Genomic DNA, 21412 nt, shown 5'->3' on the forward strand with positions numbered 1-21412 from the left:
TTTACTATTCCTGTTATTAAAAACCACACAAACCTAAACAAACCAAAGAAGGAGTCTCCATGAGGTCACTTCATGTGCTAGACATTACAGCTTAATCTCCCTTGAATCACACTCTACTGCATTAAAAAAGAACTGACAGAGACTACGTTTATATAGATACAAAAAAGGACAGAATGGTCAAGGATGGAATGCCCTTGTTGTTATTTAGACCTAGGTTGTCTCTGCTTCATCAGAGCAGATGTAAGTCTAGAAAACAGCAACAACAACACTCACAAAGACACAGAACACAAACAGAAAAGCAAGCAAGACAGAGATGGATTAACTGAATTTAATAGCAATGAAGTACATAATATATGCTGTCTAGGCCCCATCACAGCATCACTTTGATTTTGATGATGCGCTGGAGCTGTCCTTTTTGTCAGAGTCCTTTTTCTCTTTATCGTTGTCCTTCTCATCCTTTTTCTCTTTCTTCTCTTTGTCTTTCTCCTTGCCTTCGCTCTTCTCAGCATCACGGTTCTGGATTTTGTTGTTGATGAGATTGTGCAGTGCAATGATGCTGCGTATTAGAGCAGCGACATACACGACCAGGTATTGGTCGTTAGTTTTAACGTACATTGCCTTCACAAATTCAAGCAGGTTGACGTCAGGCAGCAGGTTAAAGACATCCTGGAGGTGGTATATGATCTGATGGTTAACTGGTAGTTGTCCAGAGGCCACCTTCTGCAGGTACCGACTCACGTCCTCTATGTGGTTGTGCAGACCTTTAAGACCTGTTAACTGGTTTGTTATTCTTTGTGACAGAGTACCTACAGTTGTATCTTTGATATCCCTGTTATGTGAAATAAAAAAAAAATATCAGTGATATATATAAAAAAAAGCTATACACACACACACACATATATATATCTTATCTTTTACTTGTTTCAATTATTAGACTGCAACCATACTGGGGCAACTCCTTGAAGAATTTTAGTTGAATGAATTGACCTCACTACTTTTATCTAGAGCATGGTAGTTATTCTATCAATCTCTTTTGCTGAACCACTAAGTTACAGGGATGTAAACACACCAGCACCAGTTGTCAAGTGGTGGCAGGGGAACAAACACAGACACAAACACACATATCTACCAAATCCACTCACAAGGCTTTAATTAGCCCGAGACTATAGTAGAAGACACTTGTCCAAGGTGCCATGAAGTGGGACTGTACCCAGAACCATGTAGTTGGAAGCAAGCTTCTTACCACACAACCCCAATAAAACTGCAAAGCATTCGAAGGGGTGCAAATCATCCTATTATTATTATTATTTGTTTAACATCTGTTTTTCTATGCAAGTGGGAGTTAAATACAGACATGAAGCAGGATTTTATGGCTGGATTCTCATCTTGTCACCAACCATCACTTGTTATTTTTCAAGAAAGAAATTTCTTTCCACACCAGAAGTCTTCAAAAGCACAAAATAACTGGTCATAATGTCAACAAGGAATGCCAACACCACCAATTTCGTTGAAGGAGTGATAAGCATAGAATATCACCCCCATTGCAATATCAACACTCATGCCAACAGACACACACAAGTGCCAATGCACGAAGCGCTCGGACCTTTACTCACTCTGTTACTTCTGCTAAATATTAATAAAAATATACATTTACTAACAATTAAAGTTAATTGCCCCATCAAAGTGGTTGTTCCGTGTTACTACTAGTTTAACCCCAAGCAGATCTCTCGCCCGCTGGTAATCGGTGTGATGCTGCACCCTGTATCATCATCGTTTAACGTCCGCTTTCCATGCTAGCATGGGTTGGATGATTTGACTGAGAACTGGTGAACCAGGTGGCTACACCAGGCTCCAATCTGATTTGGCAGAGTTTCTACAAAATATATATGCAATATATATTGCTAGCAGGGGGAGCGAACCCCTACCATCCTCTAGCAGAACAACAAGATCGTGAAACTCAAACACTTTAGGCAATAAGTGCTGAAAAATACCAACAGTCTTTTCAAGTTACCTCTAGTGGAATTGATAAATGTGGTTTTGATTACTTGGTTATCATCATCTCCATGAACTGCAAGAGAGATAACGCTGAAACGAATTTGGAAACTGTATTTTCTATAGCAACCCTCACTCGCTTCAAAGTGATGTAGTATTTCTCCATGTCTTTGCAACGGTGAACAGTTCAAAGGCTGGACATGTTTTTGTAGAAGATTGCATGAACGGTGACTTTGTTTTTAGTTAGCACACAAATGTAGATACAGTCCTAACACATAGATATGTCAGTGCTATGTAAACATACCAGTGCTGGTAACATGTTAAAAAGGCACCCAGCATTTTCGGTGTTGGAAAGGGCATCAAGTTGTAGAGACCATGCCAAAACAGACAAGTGGAGTCTAGCCAGCTCCTGTCAAAATTGTTCAACCCATGCCACCTGGTAAACGGATGTTAAATGATGATGATGATGATATGTGGATGGGTGTCTGATGGCTCTCTTGCAGCTTCCATCCGCCCAATTCCCTCACAAACCACTGCTCAGCCTGCGACTATAGTAGAAAATATTAGACAAGTGCATGTGGTTCTAAAACAGCTCCTAATCTAGTCATATCTGCACACACAAAAAACACACACCATATATAGGTATGTTTTTATAACATATATGTGTGGGTGTGCACACTGGCATGAACTGGTGGTAAACAGTGTATTAAATGAAAATTCTCTGTTGTATATAGCCATGTTTCAGTGAGCTGTCTTTGCTTGTAGCTGACCTTGTCTTTCCTACCTTTTCACGCCAAGATCAATGAAACAAGCACTAGACCAAGCAAACAGTTGATATAATCAACTATATAATAACTTGTAAGTGGTGCACCAGCTTGGCCACAGTGCCACAACTGCAATCAATAAAAGAATACACAGAACAGACCAAGAAAAAGGAGCAAAAAAAAAAAGTTCCCCAATAAATACCTGAGTAAATGTTCCACACCAACTTCTTCAGCTTCTTCTGCTCCAATTTCGCTGCTGACATGTTCGAAGGTCTTCGTGGTTGGAGTTCCATCCTAAGGAAGATAATGTCAATAGCTGTGACATCAGAGTAACCTTTAATAGTTATGAATCACAAAAGCACCTCCAGTCCTTACACACCCACATTTTACTCCACCTAGCTATATTCCTGGCCTCACAATAATATACGTGAGTGAAAATTGGGTTAGATTGAATGGCCAAGGTTTTGTGAATAAATTTGGTAGCCAGTGCCGATGGACTGGCTCCTGTGCAGGTGGCACGTAAAATACACCATTTTGAGTGTGGCTGTTGCCAGTACCGCCTGACTAGCCCTCGTGCCGGTGGCACGTAAAAGCACCCACTACACTATCGGAGTGGTTGGCGTTAGGAAGGGCATCCAGCTGTAGAAACTCTGCCAAATCAGATTGGAGCCTGATGTCGCCTCCTAGTCCACCAGTCCTCAGTCAAATCGTCCAACCCATGCTAGCATGGAAAGCGGACGTTAAACGACGATGATGAAACTAAAAGGAGCCCATTGTAAGTCAGGGTACTGGAAAGTTTCTGGCTTTAAGGGTATTGCAAAAGGCCTGGTTGGAGGCCCCAACCGTCCAAGTTCATTTACAGGGTTTAAAAAAACTGAAGGATCGCTGCAATAAGCGTGAGAATTTGAGAGAGGAATAAAATCAGAATTCACTGATCCGCCTGTATTTTCTTTTACTCAAAGCCAGAAGCTTTTCAGCATCCCTTCATACGTGTGTGTGTGTGTGTGTGACTGTGTGAATGCTTGAAACTGTGCAGTGAGGTACACTACAAACATTGTTTGTAGCTGAGCTGAAAGCAGGGACATCACCATTTGAAGTGGGGCTCTAAACACAGACATTTGTTGGTATTTCTTATCAACAAATTATAAGTTAGTTCTATGCTTTTGAATCCTTCTGGGATTAAAATTCCCTTGTTAGGAAAACAGGCAAGGGTTAGCAACAGGAAGAGCATCCATTCATAACACCCCCTGTGTCAAATATCTCTCCATCTAATATTTGCTAGCAGCCAAAAACAGTTTAATGAACAAAAGAGTCAAAAGCTTAACTAAAATATCAAATATAAATTGAAATATCATACTGACATCATGTACTTCTTCAACAGCAATGTAAGCTTCAGTAGGTAATCCAAGGTCTTTAGGTTTGGCATCAATAACAACAAGGACCTGTGACAAAAAAATTGAAAGTTTACTTATAAATAGGTGGACATTTAGAAGTGCAGACAAGTGAGAATGATGTAGAATGTTTATGGTAGTGAGACATTTTTTTTTATTTCATTCACTCATTTTCAGTCTCCTTCATTGGACACGAAACTCAGCTTGCGAAGACTTGTTGGGGCAAGCGAAAGCGAAATCGTAATGGCACCTGTGCCCAGCGTCGCCTTTCTGGCACTTGTGCCCGCGGCATGTGTAAGGACTTTCGAGCGAGATCGTTGCCAGTGCCCCTAGACTGGCTCTTGTGCAGGTGGCACATAAAATACACCATTTTGAGCGAGGCCGTTGCCAGTACCGCCTGACTGGCCTTCGTGCCAGTGGCACATAAAAGCACCTACTACACTCTCGGAGTGGTTGGCGTTAGGAAGGGCATCCAGCTGTAGAAACTCTGCCATAACAGATTGGAGCCTGGTGTAGCCTTCTAGTTTCACCAGTCCTCAGTCAAATCGTCCAACCTATGCTAGCATGGAAAGCGGACATTAAACAACGATGATGATGAGAGAAAGAAATTTACTCATTTAAACAACAGCTGGTATATACAATTTTCAGCTGAAGTTTAATCCTTTTATGATGCAAACCTAGAGCTCATATTGGAATTGAAACTGTTCATCATTATTTTAAGCCAGAACCATTTGTTAGCAATAAACATAATTACATGGAAAAATGCAACCAAGAGAAATAATATTCTTAAGATTATAAATTTGGAAAAGTACAGGACAGGTTATTACACTTGGAAAAGTTCAGGGCAAGTTATTACATCTGATAAAGTACAGAAGAAGAAAATTTTTACTTGGAATATTGCAGCTTAAGGATAAATTTCAAATAAAATATTAGCTTTTATTAAAATTAAAAAAATTTTTTTACAAGTTATTATTTCTATTTGTTATTGCTTGTTACTTCAATTAAAAATAAAATATTTTTTGCACTTTAAAAAAAATCACTTTTTTATAATTATTAATTAATCATTAGAAGTTTTAAAATAGGTTATAAAAAAATAACAGTAGTACAATAAACAAAATAATATGAAAATTAGTTATATAAAGGGCCTTTGAGTCAATGTAGCAAAAACCAAAGTCCTAATAAGTAGGAAGGCAGACAAATCACAAACCCCTTCAGGTAGAAAAGGTGTAGGTGGAAACTCCATAAGATGTACGGAGGGTAAGCTATGGACACGTAAGAGGTGCAGCAATATCAAAGGAAGGGTAATCAAGATGATAGTTTTTGTGTGCGGCAGATGCACAGAGGCCAATAAACACCGAAGATGTTCAGGAAACAGATTCCATCACATGCCAGGGGAAGAAATTAAGAAGTAGTTGATAGCTTCTGCTATCTAGGCGACCAAGACTATAGTGGAGGTGGATGCTCTGAGAGCGTTGCCACTAGAATGAGAATAGCCTGGGCAAAGTTCAGAAAGCTCCTACCTATGCTGGTAAGAAAAAGCCTCTCACTCAGAGTAAAAGGTAGATTGTATGATGCATGTGTGCGAACAGCCATGCTACATGGCAGTGAAACATGGGCCATGACAGTTGAAGACATAAAAATAGTGGACATTAAAACAATGAGGATGACACTGACACAACAATCCATTGAAGGATGTTTTATTATCATTATCAAAAAGAAGCCAGCTGGCAGAATCATTAGAGCATCAAGCAAAATGATTAGTAGCATTTCTTCTCACTTATGTTTTGGATTCAAATTTCGCCCCTCAAAGGTTGCTAAAATAAAATACCAGCTAAATACTGAGGGTTGAGGGTATGTCTAACCCTCTTCTCTCACAATTGCTGGCCTTGTGCACGCTGGGCAAAATGCTTAGCGGTATTTCGCCTGTTGCTACATTCTGAGTTCAAATTCTGCCGAGGTCGACTTTGCCTTTCATCCTTTCGGAGTTGATAAATTAAGTACCAGTGAAACACTGGGGTCGATGTAATCCCACCAATTTCGAGGCCTTGTGCCTCCAGTACAAAGGATTATTATTATTATTATGACTTACATCACTGAACACTGAGTTGCTGGATTCTAGTCTGCTATGTTAATGGCACCTAAATTCTATGACTTCAGAACAACAACAAAAACATAATAAAAATTAAACTGAGACTCATCTTGAAAGCCTGAAGAACACTTACAGAGTTTGGGCAGTATTTTCTCATAAGTTCATTAATAGACACATCATTCTGGTGCAGTTTTGGTCCAGTGTGGTACCAACCAACAACCTTCTCTCGTGCTGTAGAAAAAAAAAAAAAAAAAAAGCAACATAAGCTTACTTCATACATGTGTGTGTGTGTTTAGGTTTCTGTCTTGGGAATGAAGGTGCCACGTTGAGAGCACCCACACTGGTGCCACATGAAAAGCGCCTGTGCTGGTACCATGTCAAGAGCAGCTATACTGGTGCTGGGTGCCATAAAAAAGCACCCGGTATATTCTGCAAAGTGGTTGGTATTAGAAAGTGCATTCAGCTGTAGAAACCATGCCGAGACAGACACTTGGTGCCAGCTCCCGTCAAACCATCCAGCATGAAGAAGATGGTAAATGATGATGAAGATGACTTTGGCTCTGCCTATTTCACATCACTGATTCGATGCTGACTTATTTGACATCAGACATCATAATGTTCCTCTTGTTCTCCCCCTTCTGTTTACATGTGCAAGAATATTTCTCATTATGTGTATGAGGAGAGGGAAAGTGTTTATGTCAAATGCATTCAATTAACAAATTGTAATATCTCTCTCTTTCCCACCTTCTCCCCATCTGTGTGTATGTATTTCTTTGTGTGCATGCACGTGTGTGGAGGCGCAATGGCCCAGTGGTTAGGGCAGCGGACTCGCGGTTTCCATTCCCAGACCAGGCATTGTGAGTGTTTATTGAGTGAAAACACCTAAAGCTCCGGCAGTGGACGGTGGCGAACCGTTCTGTACTCTTTCACCACAACTTTCTCTCACTCTTACTTCCTGATTCTGTTGTGCCTGTAATTCAAAGGGTTAGCTTTGTCACACTGTGTCACGCTGAATATCCCCGAGGACTACGTTTAGGGTACATGTGTCTGTGGAGTGCTCAGCCACTTGCACGTTAATTTCACAAGCAGGCTGTTCCGTTGATCAGATCAACTGGAACCCTCGTAGCCGTAAGCAACGGAGTGCCAACAACAAGAAGCATGCACGTGTGAGTATTTTGCCCCGTGTGCAAAAAAAAAAAAAAAAAGGCACTGCTGCTAAAACAGGTTCAATGTCCAGTTAGCTATGCCAAATGACCTAGCCTAAACAGCTGCATCCAATAGACCTCAATCTTTTCATCCGTTACATACAACCAATATAAGAGCACCTGACATGGGCTAAAGGTAGAAACGTGAGAAGCTGATATTAAAATTCTTTTAGTTGTAACGTGGTGTACGCATTCTTAAAACAAGTGGAACAAATATATAGGTAAAAGAAACATAAGTCAGAACTGACCATTAACTTTTTTGAACATTCCATACATGTTTTCTAAGTAATCGTGGTCCAAGAACCAGACAGATTTGTCTTTGTCATCTTCATCAAAGGGAACTGAAAGAAAAAAAAGAGAAAAACACAAAAACATTTAATCAAAATCCATCAGAAATTTTGTGATACAAAACCCCTATTTTTAAGGGTTCATATTTCAATAAAAACCTTCCATTATAGTGTTATGTCAGGACATTTTTGTAATAATAATCAAAAATAACGAATAAGGTATTTGACTAAATTGCTCCAAATTCTTGATTATTTTCAAAATAAATTAAAAAACAGAAGCAGTATATTTTTGTTAGGAATATGTTAAGAAGAAGGTGAAGGAAACTGAATGACAGATTTGAACAAAGATACCTATTGGTGTTCAGTTATGCCAACTTCAAGTTGTGATTTCAAATCCTGTCCAGGCCCACACTACTGATTATCCTTTCTAGAGTTGTGGCTTAACCCAAGGGTAATGATGTTAAGCTGATAAAAGATATAATCTATTTCAGATGACTTCCCAGATATTCTGGTATCTATTCCCAACAACTAGATAAACTCAGGTTATGTAGAATACAGTCCAACCCATGCAAACATGGAAAACGGATGTTAAATGGTGATGATGATGGTGATAGTGTTCAGCAGACCCTTGACTGGAACCCACAGGGGAAGTGAAAAGCGGGCTGACTAAAAGTCTTGGCGCAAGAGTGTCAACGCAGAGGTGAAGGCAGCCGGAATGTCATGGACCGAACTGAAGAGGACCCCCCCCCCAAAAAAAACTGTGTCCGTTGCGTAAATGTTGTTGCACTCCTATGTTCCCTGAGGAATCAAGAGGCCTGAGAGAGAGAGAGAGAGAGAGATACCTAGTTAACCTAGAATAATCCACAAACTGTTCACATTTGATGGTATATAGTGTGGTTGAGTATTCCTGGTCAACTCTTTATTTCACATTGCTCCAGTCCACTCAGCTGTAGAAATGAGATGCACTGCCACTGGTATCAGCCTTTGTCTTCCCCTTGGATAACATCGGCGGTGTGGAGAGGAGAGGCTGGTCTTCTATAAATAATCTTGCCCAGGCTTGTGCTTTGGAGGGGTAACGGGGGTCTTTACTCTTTATAATGTATAACCTAATATTTAGGCTTAAAAAAAGAAAAATGTGTGTCGTCATCATCATCATCGTCTAATGTCCGCTTTCCATGCTAGCATGGGTTGGACGATTTAACTGAGGACTGGTGAACCAGGTGGCTACACCAGGCTCCAATCTGATTTGGCAGAGTTTCTACAGCTGGATGCCCTTCCTAACGCCAACCACTCCGAGAGTGTAGTGGGTGCTTTTACGTGCCACCAGCACGAAGGCCAGTCAGGCGGTATTGGCAACGGCCACGCTCGAAATGGTGTCTTTTATGTGCCACCTGCACGGGAGCCAGTCCAGCGGCACTGGCAACGATCTCGCTCAAATGTCTTTTTGTACATAAAACATTGTATATCTGCTTGATGTGAGTGAAACAGCAAACATTGATCTTTTTTGAATCATAAGCATTGAGGGGGGCAGTGCGAAATTTTTACATAGTGGTGCCAGTGTGGCAAAGCATTGCTCCTCAACCACATGGTTTTGGGTGCAGTGCTACTGTGGCACCTTCGGCAAGTGTCTTCCACTATAGCTTCTGGTCAATCAACGCCCTGTGAATGGCTTTAATAGACAAACTGAAGGAACTGTCCAATCTACGCCAGCATGGAAATAAAAAGACATTAAATGATGATGGTGATATAGATATATGTGTGTATATGACAGAGAATCTGTGTTTGCCACCCACCCCACTCCTGCTTGATAACCGGTGTTGGTTTGTTTATACCCCTCTAACTAAGAGCTTCAGAAAAAGAGACTGACAACAAACACCTGATTTTGACAAACAAATAAGCACTGGGGTCGATTTGTTTGACTAAACCCTTTAAGGCAGTGCCCCAACATGGCCGCAGACCAAAGATTGAAACAAGGGGGGAACAACATAGCAAGCTCAAAACTAACCCATCCGTTTCCACCGTTACTGATTTTTAAAAATTTCATTTTACAACGAGGTTACATCACTTGCAATATTTATTGTTTTGATGGAGTTAATGAGAGCCATTCCATGGAACAAAGCTTTCTAATAGTCCGACGAAGATTAAGTTAATAACACTCCACAGAGTAAAATTTAGTCTAAACTTCACAGTTATTGTAGAGAGGCACAATAACTATGAAGTTTGGAGTGAAGATTTGAAGTGGTCATCGTATAAAAACAAAAAAAAAAAAAAAAAGAGGAAAATAACAAATGGTATAATGTATGTCGTGTTTACAGATGTGGGCACACATCTCACAAGCAGCTTCGACTTTTTCTAGCCAAAGGTATTTTAACCAAATATTTATATGCTATTATTTAAAGCTTACCGGCTTCAAGACCCAACGTTCCAAAAAGAATTAAATTTAAGAATGTTGATCTCGTGTGAAGACCGTTGCCAGTGCCCCTGTACTGGCTCTTGTGCGGGTGGCACATGAGATGCACCATTTTGAGCGTGGCCGTTGCCAGTACCGCCTGACTGGCTCCCGTAGGATTTTCGAGTGAGATCGTTGCCAGTGCCCCTGGACTGGCTTGTGCGGGTGGCACATAAAAGACACCATTTAGAGCGTGGCCGTTTTCGTGCGGGTGACACGTAAAAGCACCCACTACACTCTCTGAGTGGTTGGCGTTAGGAAGGGCATCCAGCTGTAGAAACTCTGCCAAATTAGATTGGAGCCTGGTGTTGTCATCCGGTTTCACCAGTCCTCAGTCAAATCGTCCAACCCATGCTAGCATGGAAAGCGGACGTTAAACGATGATGATGATGATGATGATGATAGTCAAATGCGTTCCAGCCGTGATCAACCAATCTTCTTTTTTTTTTTTTTGTACAACTGAAATTATATTATAGACGATAGGGTAAGACTGAGGGAATTTCGGCAACTATTTCTGGCAAGTTGCACGATCACGCGGTTTAATTTTCTGCTTTGAATATTGGTGTGTGTGTGTGTGTGCTTTTCGTGCAATGAAAAGTTTGATATTAAAGTCTTTCTCATGAGTAATAATCAGTTAATACAGCTGGTTATTTGTAGGAAAGGAACAAAGCTGTCCGAATAATTACTGGTATAGGTTCACATCAATCACCCCTAATTACATCCACAATAGCAAGGAGTCAAGGCTATACCAGAGGGTTATCGATAATCACTGTTTGACTGGTTCTTTAATTTATCGTTCCCAGAATGATGAAAAGTAAAGTCGATCTAGGAAGGATATGAAATCGGATAACAAAGAGCTCTACATACGGCAAGCACTTTGTTTGACGCTCTAACGATTTTGCTATTTCACCGCCCTCACAAAACTACAATAATCACAATCCTTTCTACGATAGGCACAAGGCCTGAAATTTTGAAGGGGGGATAGGCTAATCGATTTTATCAACCCTACAGCTCGACTGGCCATTTATTTTATCGACCCTCAATGGATAAAGACGAAGTCGACGTCGACGGAATTTGAACTCAGAACATAATTAACAATAATATTTCTTAGTGTTATAAAACCACACACATACATATATATATAAAAGCACAATAAATAAGTATAATATAATATTAAGTAGATATCATACCTCATACAGATATAGGATAAGAATTAATAATTAATTGATAATGAGTAATTTTACAAAGTAGTTTGATGTGTTAAAAACCATTATCGGTAAATGTATAAACACAATTGAAAATTTAGGGTTCAGCAAGTACTGCTTCACAACACACCGAAAATTAGAAATAGCAGCCAAAAACTACTATGAACCCTAAATTTAAAATTGTGTTTATATATATACATATATATATATATATATATATAACTAGATGAGAGGGGAAATGTTATAGACAATTGAAAGTCCCGAATGCATCACTGGTATTTACGAAAACCGGATCTGGAGACATGAACGAAGTAGGTCTGCATATATACCGACCGGTGTGTTTTATCATTTGCCAATTCCACCTTTGTCACAAACAACAATTAAGAGAACAAAAATGAATAATAAAAATAACATAAGGATGAAATATATTATAAAAAAAAATATTTGAGTTTACCGGCAAAACTGTTTGAAACATCCAAGACACCTTGGCGATTCGATCCTAGCAACACTCCACAGACTCGTTTGATGTTCCCACCTTTGTCCATTCGGTTGAAATGATCAACAACACTGAGTAAGACCAAAGGGTGGACGACAACCTTGTTGATGGCTTTCCCGTCGGCAACAGGCATCGTTGCAGCTTATAGTAATAATCAATTCAATTACACAACAGTTTGATAATGATAATAATAATAATAATAATAATAATAACAGAATTAATTAATTAAATTTAAAAAAACGGAACAAAAATGGAATAAATGAACGATGAAAGATGAAGAAATTAAGGACGGACGCCTCTGGAAGTTGAATCTTTACAAATTAATTTCTTGTTGTTGTAATCCCTGTTTTGTCTTCTAAGCAATATTCTTGCACTTTTTCTTTTCTTGTTAATATCTTAGAAGACCGAGAAACCCCCAAAATTATTAAAAACTGATTAAATGTACCAGGCACGGCATGACTCAGGTACAAAAAAAATTCCCGGTGACTGCTATGCGCATGCGTGCTGTCGATTAACGCTGGAAGTGGAAATTGAATTGTCTCCCTTAGAAATTTGATTTATTTGTTTGATTTTACGATACACAAATCTCCTATCCGGCTTTAACATATCCGGAAGTTCCAAAATCCGGTGATACTTTGCGAGACAATGTGTCCAGTATGGAATAAAGAGACACTGTTATAGAAGTGAGTTTATGGATCCTTCTGATTTGGCGGGCACCACTTGGAAAGTGTTTCGGTAGAAAACACACTAAATAAAACATAAATAAAAAGTGGCGCCCGCCAAATCAGAAAGATCCCCTTGTTCTACCTGAGAAATAATCTACCAGTATTCACAGTTTCAAACTGTTTAGTTACAAAAAATTCATTTAAAAATCTGTGATTGAGATGAAATAGATTCAAAAATCATTTGTAACACACCGTATGCAAATTAACTCGGATCTTTTAGATTTGGCGGGTGCCACTTTTTATTTATGTTTTATTTAGTGTGTTTTCCAAGTGGCGCCCGCCAAATCAGAAAGATCCGAACACGGTTTACTCTGAACGTTTTTGACAGTTTCGTATTTTAGAATCTGAAAACAAAACTGCGCGGAAAGCAGCAACGGGTGGGGAGAGGACTTCGGAAAAAATCACAAGATCCGAGTTTTTCTCACGTAACTGAGGAAAATATTATCCTTTTGAAATCACAAATTGGGCTTTTCCTCAGGAACTTGGATGCTAAACATCCCTTTGAAGGGTTCGGGTAGCTACTACTACTACTACTACTACTACTACTACTACTACTACTACTACTACTACTACTACTACTACACACAGCTGTGTGTGTGTGTGTACAAAAGATAACCTTGATAGGTACTACGGAAAGCAGATTAAATTTTCACTTGATATCCTTTCATGTGTTTTTCGATTCATTACCATTATTAATATAATTTTTATAATTATTTATATTTTAGTATTTTTTTTTTTTCAGTGTGTAACAGCTCCATTTTCTCCTGTTAATACTTTACAATGTCAATAATATTGTTTCTTTATAAACTAATCTATTTTGACAACCAATAATTTACATTCATTATTTATTAGAAACTTAGAATAAAATAAAGCAGTTCCTCTCTCAGTCTTTTGTGAGTTTTTAATCCATTAATTTGCTAAAATACAAATATATAATTATATTCAAGGAAACTTCAAAGATTAATTTCCAATCCAGTTTTATATTGAGACAAACTTTATTACATTGTTGTTTACTTGCAGAAATAACTTCTTGGATATTTTTCTTTTAATAAATTCAATTCACTCTTTCTTTTTCTATAATATTTCCTTAGCAACGAGAGCCATTTCTGGTTATGCTAAGGTAACATTCTTGTAATTCTGGCTAAACTGATTGCTTACATTTCTTCCATTCCAACAGCTTTGTTTCCCATGCACGTCTCAATGAATGTCTAAATTTTCCTTATCGGGATCGAATATATTGGTTCCTGCATAAAAAGAGAAATGTACTTTATACATCCAATGCCATATATCAAGAACAGACACTCAATAACAACGGTAGGGACGCCAAATACACAGAACAGATACAGAATTGACCCCCACCTTTTTTTTTCTTTTTCTTACTGTATTTCTGGTCAAATACACTGATTGTGCTTCAATTAATTTCTAAAATAATGAAGAATTTTGTTAAATAACTTTGCTGTGAATAATCTGCAGTTTGGAACATAAATCAATAACTCTTTTACTCTTTTACTCGTTTCAGTCATTTGGCTGTGGCCATGCTGGAGGTTCTCTTACCCAAGTACAGAACTGACAAGGGGCTTCGAGCACCAGTACCAACATAGTGTCTTTCGGAGATGAAAGACCGGATAATAGTTTAACACTGTCGAAGACAGTGAAGAATGTCATATCGAGAACCTATACGAGTGAACGTGGTAAAATAAAATGAAAAATAACGGAACAAAGAATCCAACTAAGAAAGATTACTCTTGCAGAATATATAGGAGTTATCTTTCTTGTTTCGTCTTCTAAAAGTAGCCAATTACATATATTGTACAGAGCAGACGTACTGAATGACAAATATATGCGGACTCTCTCTCTCTCTCTCTCTCTCTCTCTCTCTCTCTCTCTCTCTCTCCTCTCTCTCTCTCCCTCTCCTCTCTCTCTCTCTCTCTCTCTCTCTCCTCTCTCTCTCTCTCTCTCCCCTCTCTCTCTCTCTCTCTCTCTCTCTCTCTCTCTCTCTCTCTCTCTATCTCCTCCTCTCTCTCTCTCTCCTCTCTCTCTCTCTCCTCTCTGCATTTATCTCACTTTGTGTTGTTCTATCACTGTATCTCGCTTTGTTTCATTTCTCGTTCTAGTGTATATAGAGCGGACATGCTTTCACTCCAGTCGGGAGTTAGAGGCAGCTGTTACAATATACGTAAATGTGTGTTTGTACGTACGTGCGTGTACGTATGCATGTATGCATATACGTTTATATATGTCCCTGTATGTATGTAATATATATGTGTTTGTGTCTGTGTCTGTATGTGTGTGTGTGTGTGTGTGTGTTCCTTTTAAAATCATTTTATACTAAATTTCTCATCTACCCTCCTCATTGATACGGATATTCAACCTCGTAATTACATTTATGTATTTATATATTTATATATCTATATATTTATAATTTTTCTTTATATATTCATATATTTATAAATTTTTACTATAGCTAGTGTATATGAATGCACCTGTGTATATTGTGGAGAATTCCAGCAATTTGAATTGGGACTGAGTGAATATGAACACTGATCATTGAAACTTGTTCTCTCTTTCTTAATTTTATAATATACATATATATATATATACAATTAAACCTTGGGAGAGGCATTATGCCCGTAATAAACACACGCACTGGTTCAGTCCTTTATTAATTTATATAGTTTTTTGTTAAATTATTTCATTGCACTCTTGCAATCTCTTCAGTAACTTGTCTCTCCACTTCCATTTATTTTGAATGTATGATCTGGCGTTGTTTTGGCGTTGTTTCGAAACTGTTTGGTATGAGCATGTGAGTGTGTGCAAGCTCGTATGTGTGCCCGCTCATATGTGTGCACGCACTTATGTGTTCGTGCTTATATGTAAGTATGTGCATCCATATGTGTGAACAACACATGCAACACAAAGTGAGATAAATGCAGAGAGAGAGAGAGAGAGTCCGCATATATTTGTCTTTCAGTACGTCTGCTTTGTACAATATATGTAATTGGCTACTTTTAAAAGACGAAACAAGAAAGATAACTCCTATATATTCTGCAAGAGTAATCTTTCTTAGTTGGATTCTTTATTCCGTTATTTTTCATTTTAGTTATTTTACCACGTTCACTCGTATAGGTTCTCGATATGACTTTTTCTTTCTTTCTCGAAATCACATTCGGTTTGAACAAGGCATATACATCGTATCACCTCACTTACGCTACTTTGAAATTCAGACATACATCAACGTACGTCGTCTTTTGTTACGTCTTTTACGATTGTACATTGATAGAAGACCTGATTTGGTAGTATTAGACAAAGAGAATATAAAGTGCCAGATAATTGACTTTACAGTCCAAATGATGAAAACATCAACATGAGAAGTATAGAAAAAATAGCAAAGTACCAGGACCAAGCTATTGAATTACAGAGATTATGGAAAGTATGAGTAAAATGTATCGCAATAGTTACAGGTGCATTAGGAACTATCCCTAAAGATCTGAACAGATTGGCTAGAGGAAATCGGCATAAAACCCAGTTTAGTACAGCTGCAGAAAACAGTGTTATTAGGGACAGCTAGGATACTTAGGAGGGTTCTTGTAGTCGATGTTAGGATATTTTTTATTTTCCAACAGTCTAATCTGTTGAGTGTATATGATAATAATAATAATAATAATCCTTTCCACTAGAGGCACAAGGCTTGAAACTTGGGGGAGGGGGATAGTCAATAATATCAACCCCAGTGTCACACTGGTACTTATTTTATCGACTCCGAAAAGATGAAAGGTAAAATAGACCTCGGCAGAATTTGATCTCAGAACATGAAGACGATCGAAATACCGCTAAGCATTTTGCCCGGCGTGTTAGCGATTGGGCCAGCTCACTACTTTAATAATAATCCTTTTTATAATATGCACAGGGCCTGAAATTGTGAAGGAGGGGGCTAATCGATTACATCGGCCCCATTGCGTAACTGGTACTTAATTATCAACCCCGAAAGGATGAAAAGCGAAGTCGACCTCGGCAGAATTTGAACTCAGAACGTAGCGACTGACGAAATACTGCTTAGTAATTCATCCAGCGTGCTAACGATTCTGCCAGCTCACCACCTTAATAATAATGATGATAATAACATTAATAAGAGAGTATTGTAGTTCGCTTGAAGCATTGTGTGTTGTTTGAAAAATATAACGTGTCATGAATGGCACAATGCAGAGTGGACTATAATAACTGTTATAATTTAATTATCCATAGTCTGATATAATAATATTTCGGAATATAAAAATTCCTTCTTCAGATCTTGCTAGGAATTGATCTTCTACTATAGGCAAAACACCCAAAACTTTGAAGAGGGGACTAGTCGATTGAATCGACCCCAGTGTTCTACTGGTACTTATTTTATTGACCCTGAAAAGGTAAAAAGCAAAGTCGGCTTCGGCGGAATTTGAACTTAGGGCGTAAAAAGCCAACACAAATGACACTAAGCATTTCGTCCGATGCGTTAGTGATTTTTTTGCCGGTTCGTAGTATTCGCCACAACACAGGAATAAGTCTTCATAGTTGTGAGAAGGGGTTAGTCGATGTAATTGACCCCACTAATTGATTGGTATTTGATTTTCTTGACGCCGGTAAACTTTACCTCAGAAGGGGTTTGAATTCAGAAATGTAAAGAGCTGGAAGAAATACCGCAAAGGCATTTTTTTCACGTCCTAATGGTTTTGTGAATTCACCACACTCTGCTCGGATATTCTGCAAAGAAAGTTTCTAGATTTTGGACGTAAGCATCTTCGAATTTGCAAGGACTACGAAGCTTTCCACGTCCTGAAGGGAGTGCTTCGTTGGCTGTAAATATTATGAGTGGTGTTGTTTTGAGGAAGAAGTCTGTCAATTTTATGTTTGATGTAATCTCTTACGGATTCTCCTCAATCTACACAGCATTCCTCTCGTCCTTCTTTATCTCATTCAGGGTTTCCAATAAAATTTTGCAATTGATTAGGCCAACTGTGAGGTCAAAGAACTTCAGGCGGTTAGGTACCCTTTCGTTAAGGACTTTCAATCTCTTAATTGCCTTTTATCTGAACTCAACCTTGTTTGTTACATCCCCTCTTTCTTCTTCACTGTCTTCGACAGTGTTAAACCATTATCCTGTCTTTCATCTCCGTAAGATGCTATGTTGGTTCTGGTGCTCGAAGACCCTTGTCAGTTCTGTACTTGGGTAAGAGAACCGTCTGTTTCTCGTCGGTCTTCGTCGGCACCTGGTGCTGGTGGTCTTGAATGCGAGGCAAGTTCATTTGCTTCCCTGTGGCTCTTCCATACTTGAGATTGATGGTATTCTGAAAGTAGAGTAGCAGTGAATACCGCAGGGACATGGAAGCGCCTCAGATAGTGTAATAGAAATTCATATGAAACTATCGAAGAAATAATGATGATGATGATGACGATTGTGATGATGATTTCAAACAGAATAATAAACACAGATTGCAACAGATCAAGCATTGAAGAGGACCTCACAGAAACGATAAAGAAAATAAAAGGAAAATGGGACGTAACATAATCGATAAACATCGATCAAAGTAAACATCTGTTTCTGTTATACACGAACAAATAGCTTCATAAAATAATAAATAAATGTAAGAAGATCCCTGCAAGAAATTCTGTTCATGACAACAATCTACCTGAATATGAAAAGTGATGAGATCCGGGCTTGTCTGTAATGCGGTCAGACCTCCAAGAAAAAGGGGGGGGGGGAAAGATTTGTGGTATACATGAACCGAGAAGAAAACAAAAGAAACTTTCCTCTCTAGATAAAGAAACAACAAAAAAAGTACAAACAAGAAGCTAAGCAGGATGAAGAGAAAGTATTTAGATGAGGAGACAATAAAAGGAAACGGTTGAACACATGTATAAACGACGTTCTGTACATAAAGTTTTCGTTCACAATGTTAAGATTCTTCTGTGATAAAATTAATGTCTGTTGTTGATTTGTATCTGATGGTGTTGTCAATTATGTATCCCGATGCAAAAATGGTATTAGTGCAGCTTGAATTATTTCTACAAAAGCCAGATTGTTAGTCTCTTAAAATGATTTCAGTTGTCTCCGTCATTATGTTTAACAACAATTAATGAAAGTAGTTCGCTGTTCGCCATAACTACAGAAACTACACTCTCGTTTGAACAATCACCACCTTATTTCTTTGACAGTTTCTCAATGACAAATGTTTTCCACTTTCTTGGTATTTTTCTTTCTTGGTATTTTTCTATTATAGATCATGTTTCAAAGGATAAGCAAGCATTTCTCTTTCGTTTTCCCCCTCCATATTTAACAAGCTCACCAGTAACTCCATCTATACTAACAATTTTATTATTTTCCTAGATAATTTAAACAATCAGTTACCTGTAAAAGCTCGCCCGGTTCAGGTTGATTTTAACATCTCTTAGAAATGTTCCCTCCACCACCTCGCCCGTCTTTTCATTTCGTTCTCTTCTTCCTTTAGACACTCGTCATTCTTGCCATTTACATGCATCCTCCCATTGTTGTTTCCACACCAATGCTATGTGATTCTTGAATAATTGCTACAGTAGCTGAAAAATAAATCAAATGAAAAATAAAGAAAGCTTCTAACAATACAGAAAGCTTTAAAATAAACACTTTATACTTCGGGCGTAAAACCCCTTTATACTTTGGGCGCAAACCCTTTTTGTACTTCGGGCGTAAAGGTTTATCTTCAAAAGAATACAGTCAAAGAAATGTGTATTTACATAGATCTTACCATTTTGGATTGTCCGAATTCTAACACCAGGTTATCCAAAATGGCAGGAGCTATGTAAATACATCTTTCTTTGAAGATAAGCCTTTGCACCCGAAATGTATAGGTTTTTAAACCTTTCTGCATCGTTAGAAGCTTTCCTTATTTCTCATTTTATTCAATTTTCTACTTCTTTATCACAATGCTTCAAGCGAACTACAACGCTCTTCTTGAGTTTTTACAGTACTTTCTGTGGTCTTCAATCCACTTTTCTTTATCTTCCAGGCAACGCTTCTTTATTTCTCTATCACAAAGTGCTTTATACGTTTCTTTAGCGTTATATACCTTTTATCTTTCTGCTCAGGTCACTTATCGCTAACCTTTCATGTCTTGGGGCCTTATCATTACTCTCTCTCTTTTCCTCCCTTTTTTCTTCTTCAATTTTTACCTGTATCAACTTAAATGTTGTTGATTTTACTCCAATGTTTAACTATACCTGTTTCTGCAATTTCTGCGGTGCATCGGTTCTTAAGGTCTTGCTTCTACGATTTTATGACGTCACTTTCATTAAGTTTTCTAATATCAAAAGCTTCTTCTCAGGCGTGGCTGTATGGTAAGTTGCTTGCTCCCTAACCACGTCGTTCTGGGTTCAGTTCCACTGTGTGGCACTTTAGGCAAGTGTTTTCTCATATAGAATGGGGCCGATCAAAACCTTGAGTCTTGTGAGTGAATTTGGTAGACTGAAGCCGAAAGAAACCTGTCATATATATATATATATATATATATATATATATATATATATATATATATATATGCATCTATGTATGCGTGTGTCTCCCACTACCACTTGATAACCGGTGTTAGTGCATTTACGTCCCTGTGGCCTAACGGTTCGGCAAAATAGACCAATAAAATAAGTACCAGGCTTTAAAAAAAATAGGTACAAGGGTGAAATCATTCAACTAAAACTTCTTTAATGCGGTGCTCCAATATGACCGCATTTCATTGACTGGAACAAGTAAAAGATAAAAGAAACGATAAAAAATATCGGCAACCAACCACATGGTTCAGGGTTCAGTCTCATTGCGTGGCGTCTGTGTTCACGTTCCCGTTAACCAACGGTTCGGCAAAAGAGACCGATAGAATAAGTACCAGGCTTAAAATATAAAATGTAATGGGATCAATTCATTCAACTAAAAATTCTTGAAGGTTGTGCCCCAGCATGACTGCAATCTAATGACTGAAACTAGTGAATAATAAAAGACCCCCCCTCCACCCCCACCCCCAAACAAACAAACAATTACATGTGAGATAAGACTACCACCACCACCTCTCCCTCTGCTCTCTTTGCCTTTGTTTAAGCTCCCCATCATGGACACTTCTCTCTCCTTCTTTTTCTCTCCCTTTTTCTTTCTCCCTCTTTTTCTCCAATTACGTGAAAGCGTTACCGACGAGCTAAGTAACGTAACGTAACGACAAGCAGAATTATTATAGTAGATTGATCGGAGCATCTCATTTTGGCTGTGGTCAAAACTTCGAGTCTCAATTTTGACTGAGAATCACAAGGGTTTCATTTTAGGGGCCCATGCACTTAAATTAATTTCTAATAACAATTAACAACAAGGCGGTGAGCTGGTAGAATCGTTAGCACGTTGGGGGCACAATGTTTGACTGCATTTCGTCCGTTTTTACGGTAAGAGTTCAAATTCCGCCGAGGTCGACTTTGCTTTTTGTCCATTTGATAATATAAGTACTAATCAAGTACTGGAAATCGGTGTAATTGAGTAGCCCCTCCCTTCAAAATTGCTTGGTCTCGTGCCAAGATTAGAAATAATTATAATTGATAATTGCGACTTAGCCAAAATAAGAAAATCATTAATGCATATTTTGTTGTGTCTGGGGAGAGTCATTCTTTTTTAGTGCCTTATAATTTAACACACACACACCGATTAAATTTCCACTCATTTATTATTTTTTTTTTCCTAAAATTTACAACCTTTTCAATAGTTGTTGACTCTGTTAGTTTTTCAAGCTGCGTTCTTTTTGTTTGTTTTTGCGCATGTGTGTGTGGGGCA

General features: G+C 38.4%; 1 protein-coding gene across 1 annotated transcript; it reads right to left on the minus strand.

Annotated features, from left to right (window-relative positions):
* Window positions 1–314: 314 nt before the first annotated feature.
* Window positions 315–12374, minus strand: LOC106873421 (26S proteasome non-ATPase regulatory subunit 7). Its single transcript, XM_014920776.3, has 6 exons — window positions 11837–12374; window positions 7690–7782; window positions 6370–6467; window positions 4118–4198; window positions 2959–3050; window positions 315–829 (listed from the first exon to the last, which is right to left on the minus strand). The coding sequence occupies exons 1-6, from the start codon at window positions 12009–12011 to the stop codon at window positions 379–381; spliced, it is 990 nt and encodes a 329-aa protein (XP_014776262.1). The 5' UTR covers window positions 12012–12374; the 3' UTR covers window positions 315–378.
* Between the last annotated feature and the right edge of the window lie 9038 nt (window positions 12375–21412).

Source organism: Octopus bimaculoides, chromosome 16 (genome assembly GCF_046866305.1).
Source record: "Octopus bimaculoides isolate indiv1 chromosome 16, ASM4686630v1, whole genome shotgun sequence".
Taxonomy (NCBI): Eukaryota; Metazoa; Mollusca; class Cephalopoda; order Octopoda; family Octopodidae; genus Octopus; species Octopus bimaculoides.

Excerpts from the sequence above, each read along its gene's own strand:
- LOC106873421 (XM_014920776.3), bottom strand. The coding sequence starts at position 12,011 with ATGCCTGTTGCCGACGGGAAAGCCATCAACAAGGTTGTCGTCCACCCT. Across the intron at positions 7,783-11,836 it reads TGTTTCAAACAGTTTTGCCG|TTCCCTTTGATGAAGATGAC; the intron begins GTAAACTCAAAT and ends TTTTTCTTTCAG. Across the intron at positions 4,199-6,369 it reads GAAAATACTGCCCAAACTCT|GTCCTTGTTGTTATTGATGC; the intron begins GTAAGTGTTCTT and ends TTTTTGTCACAG.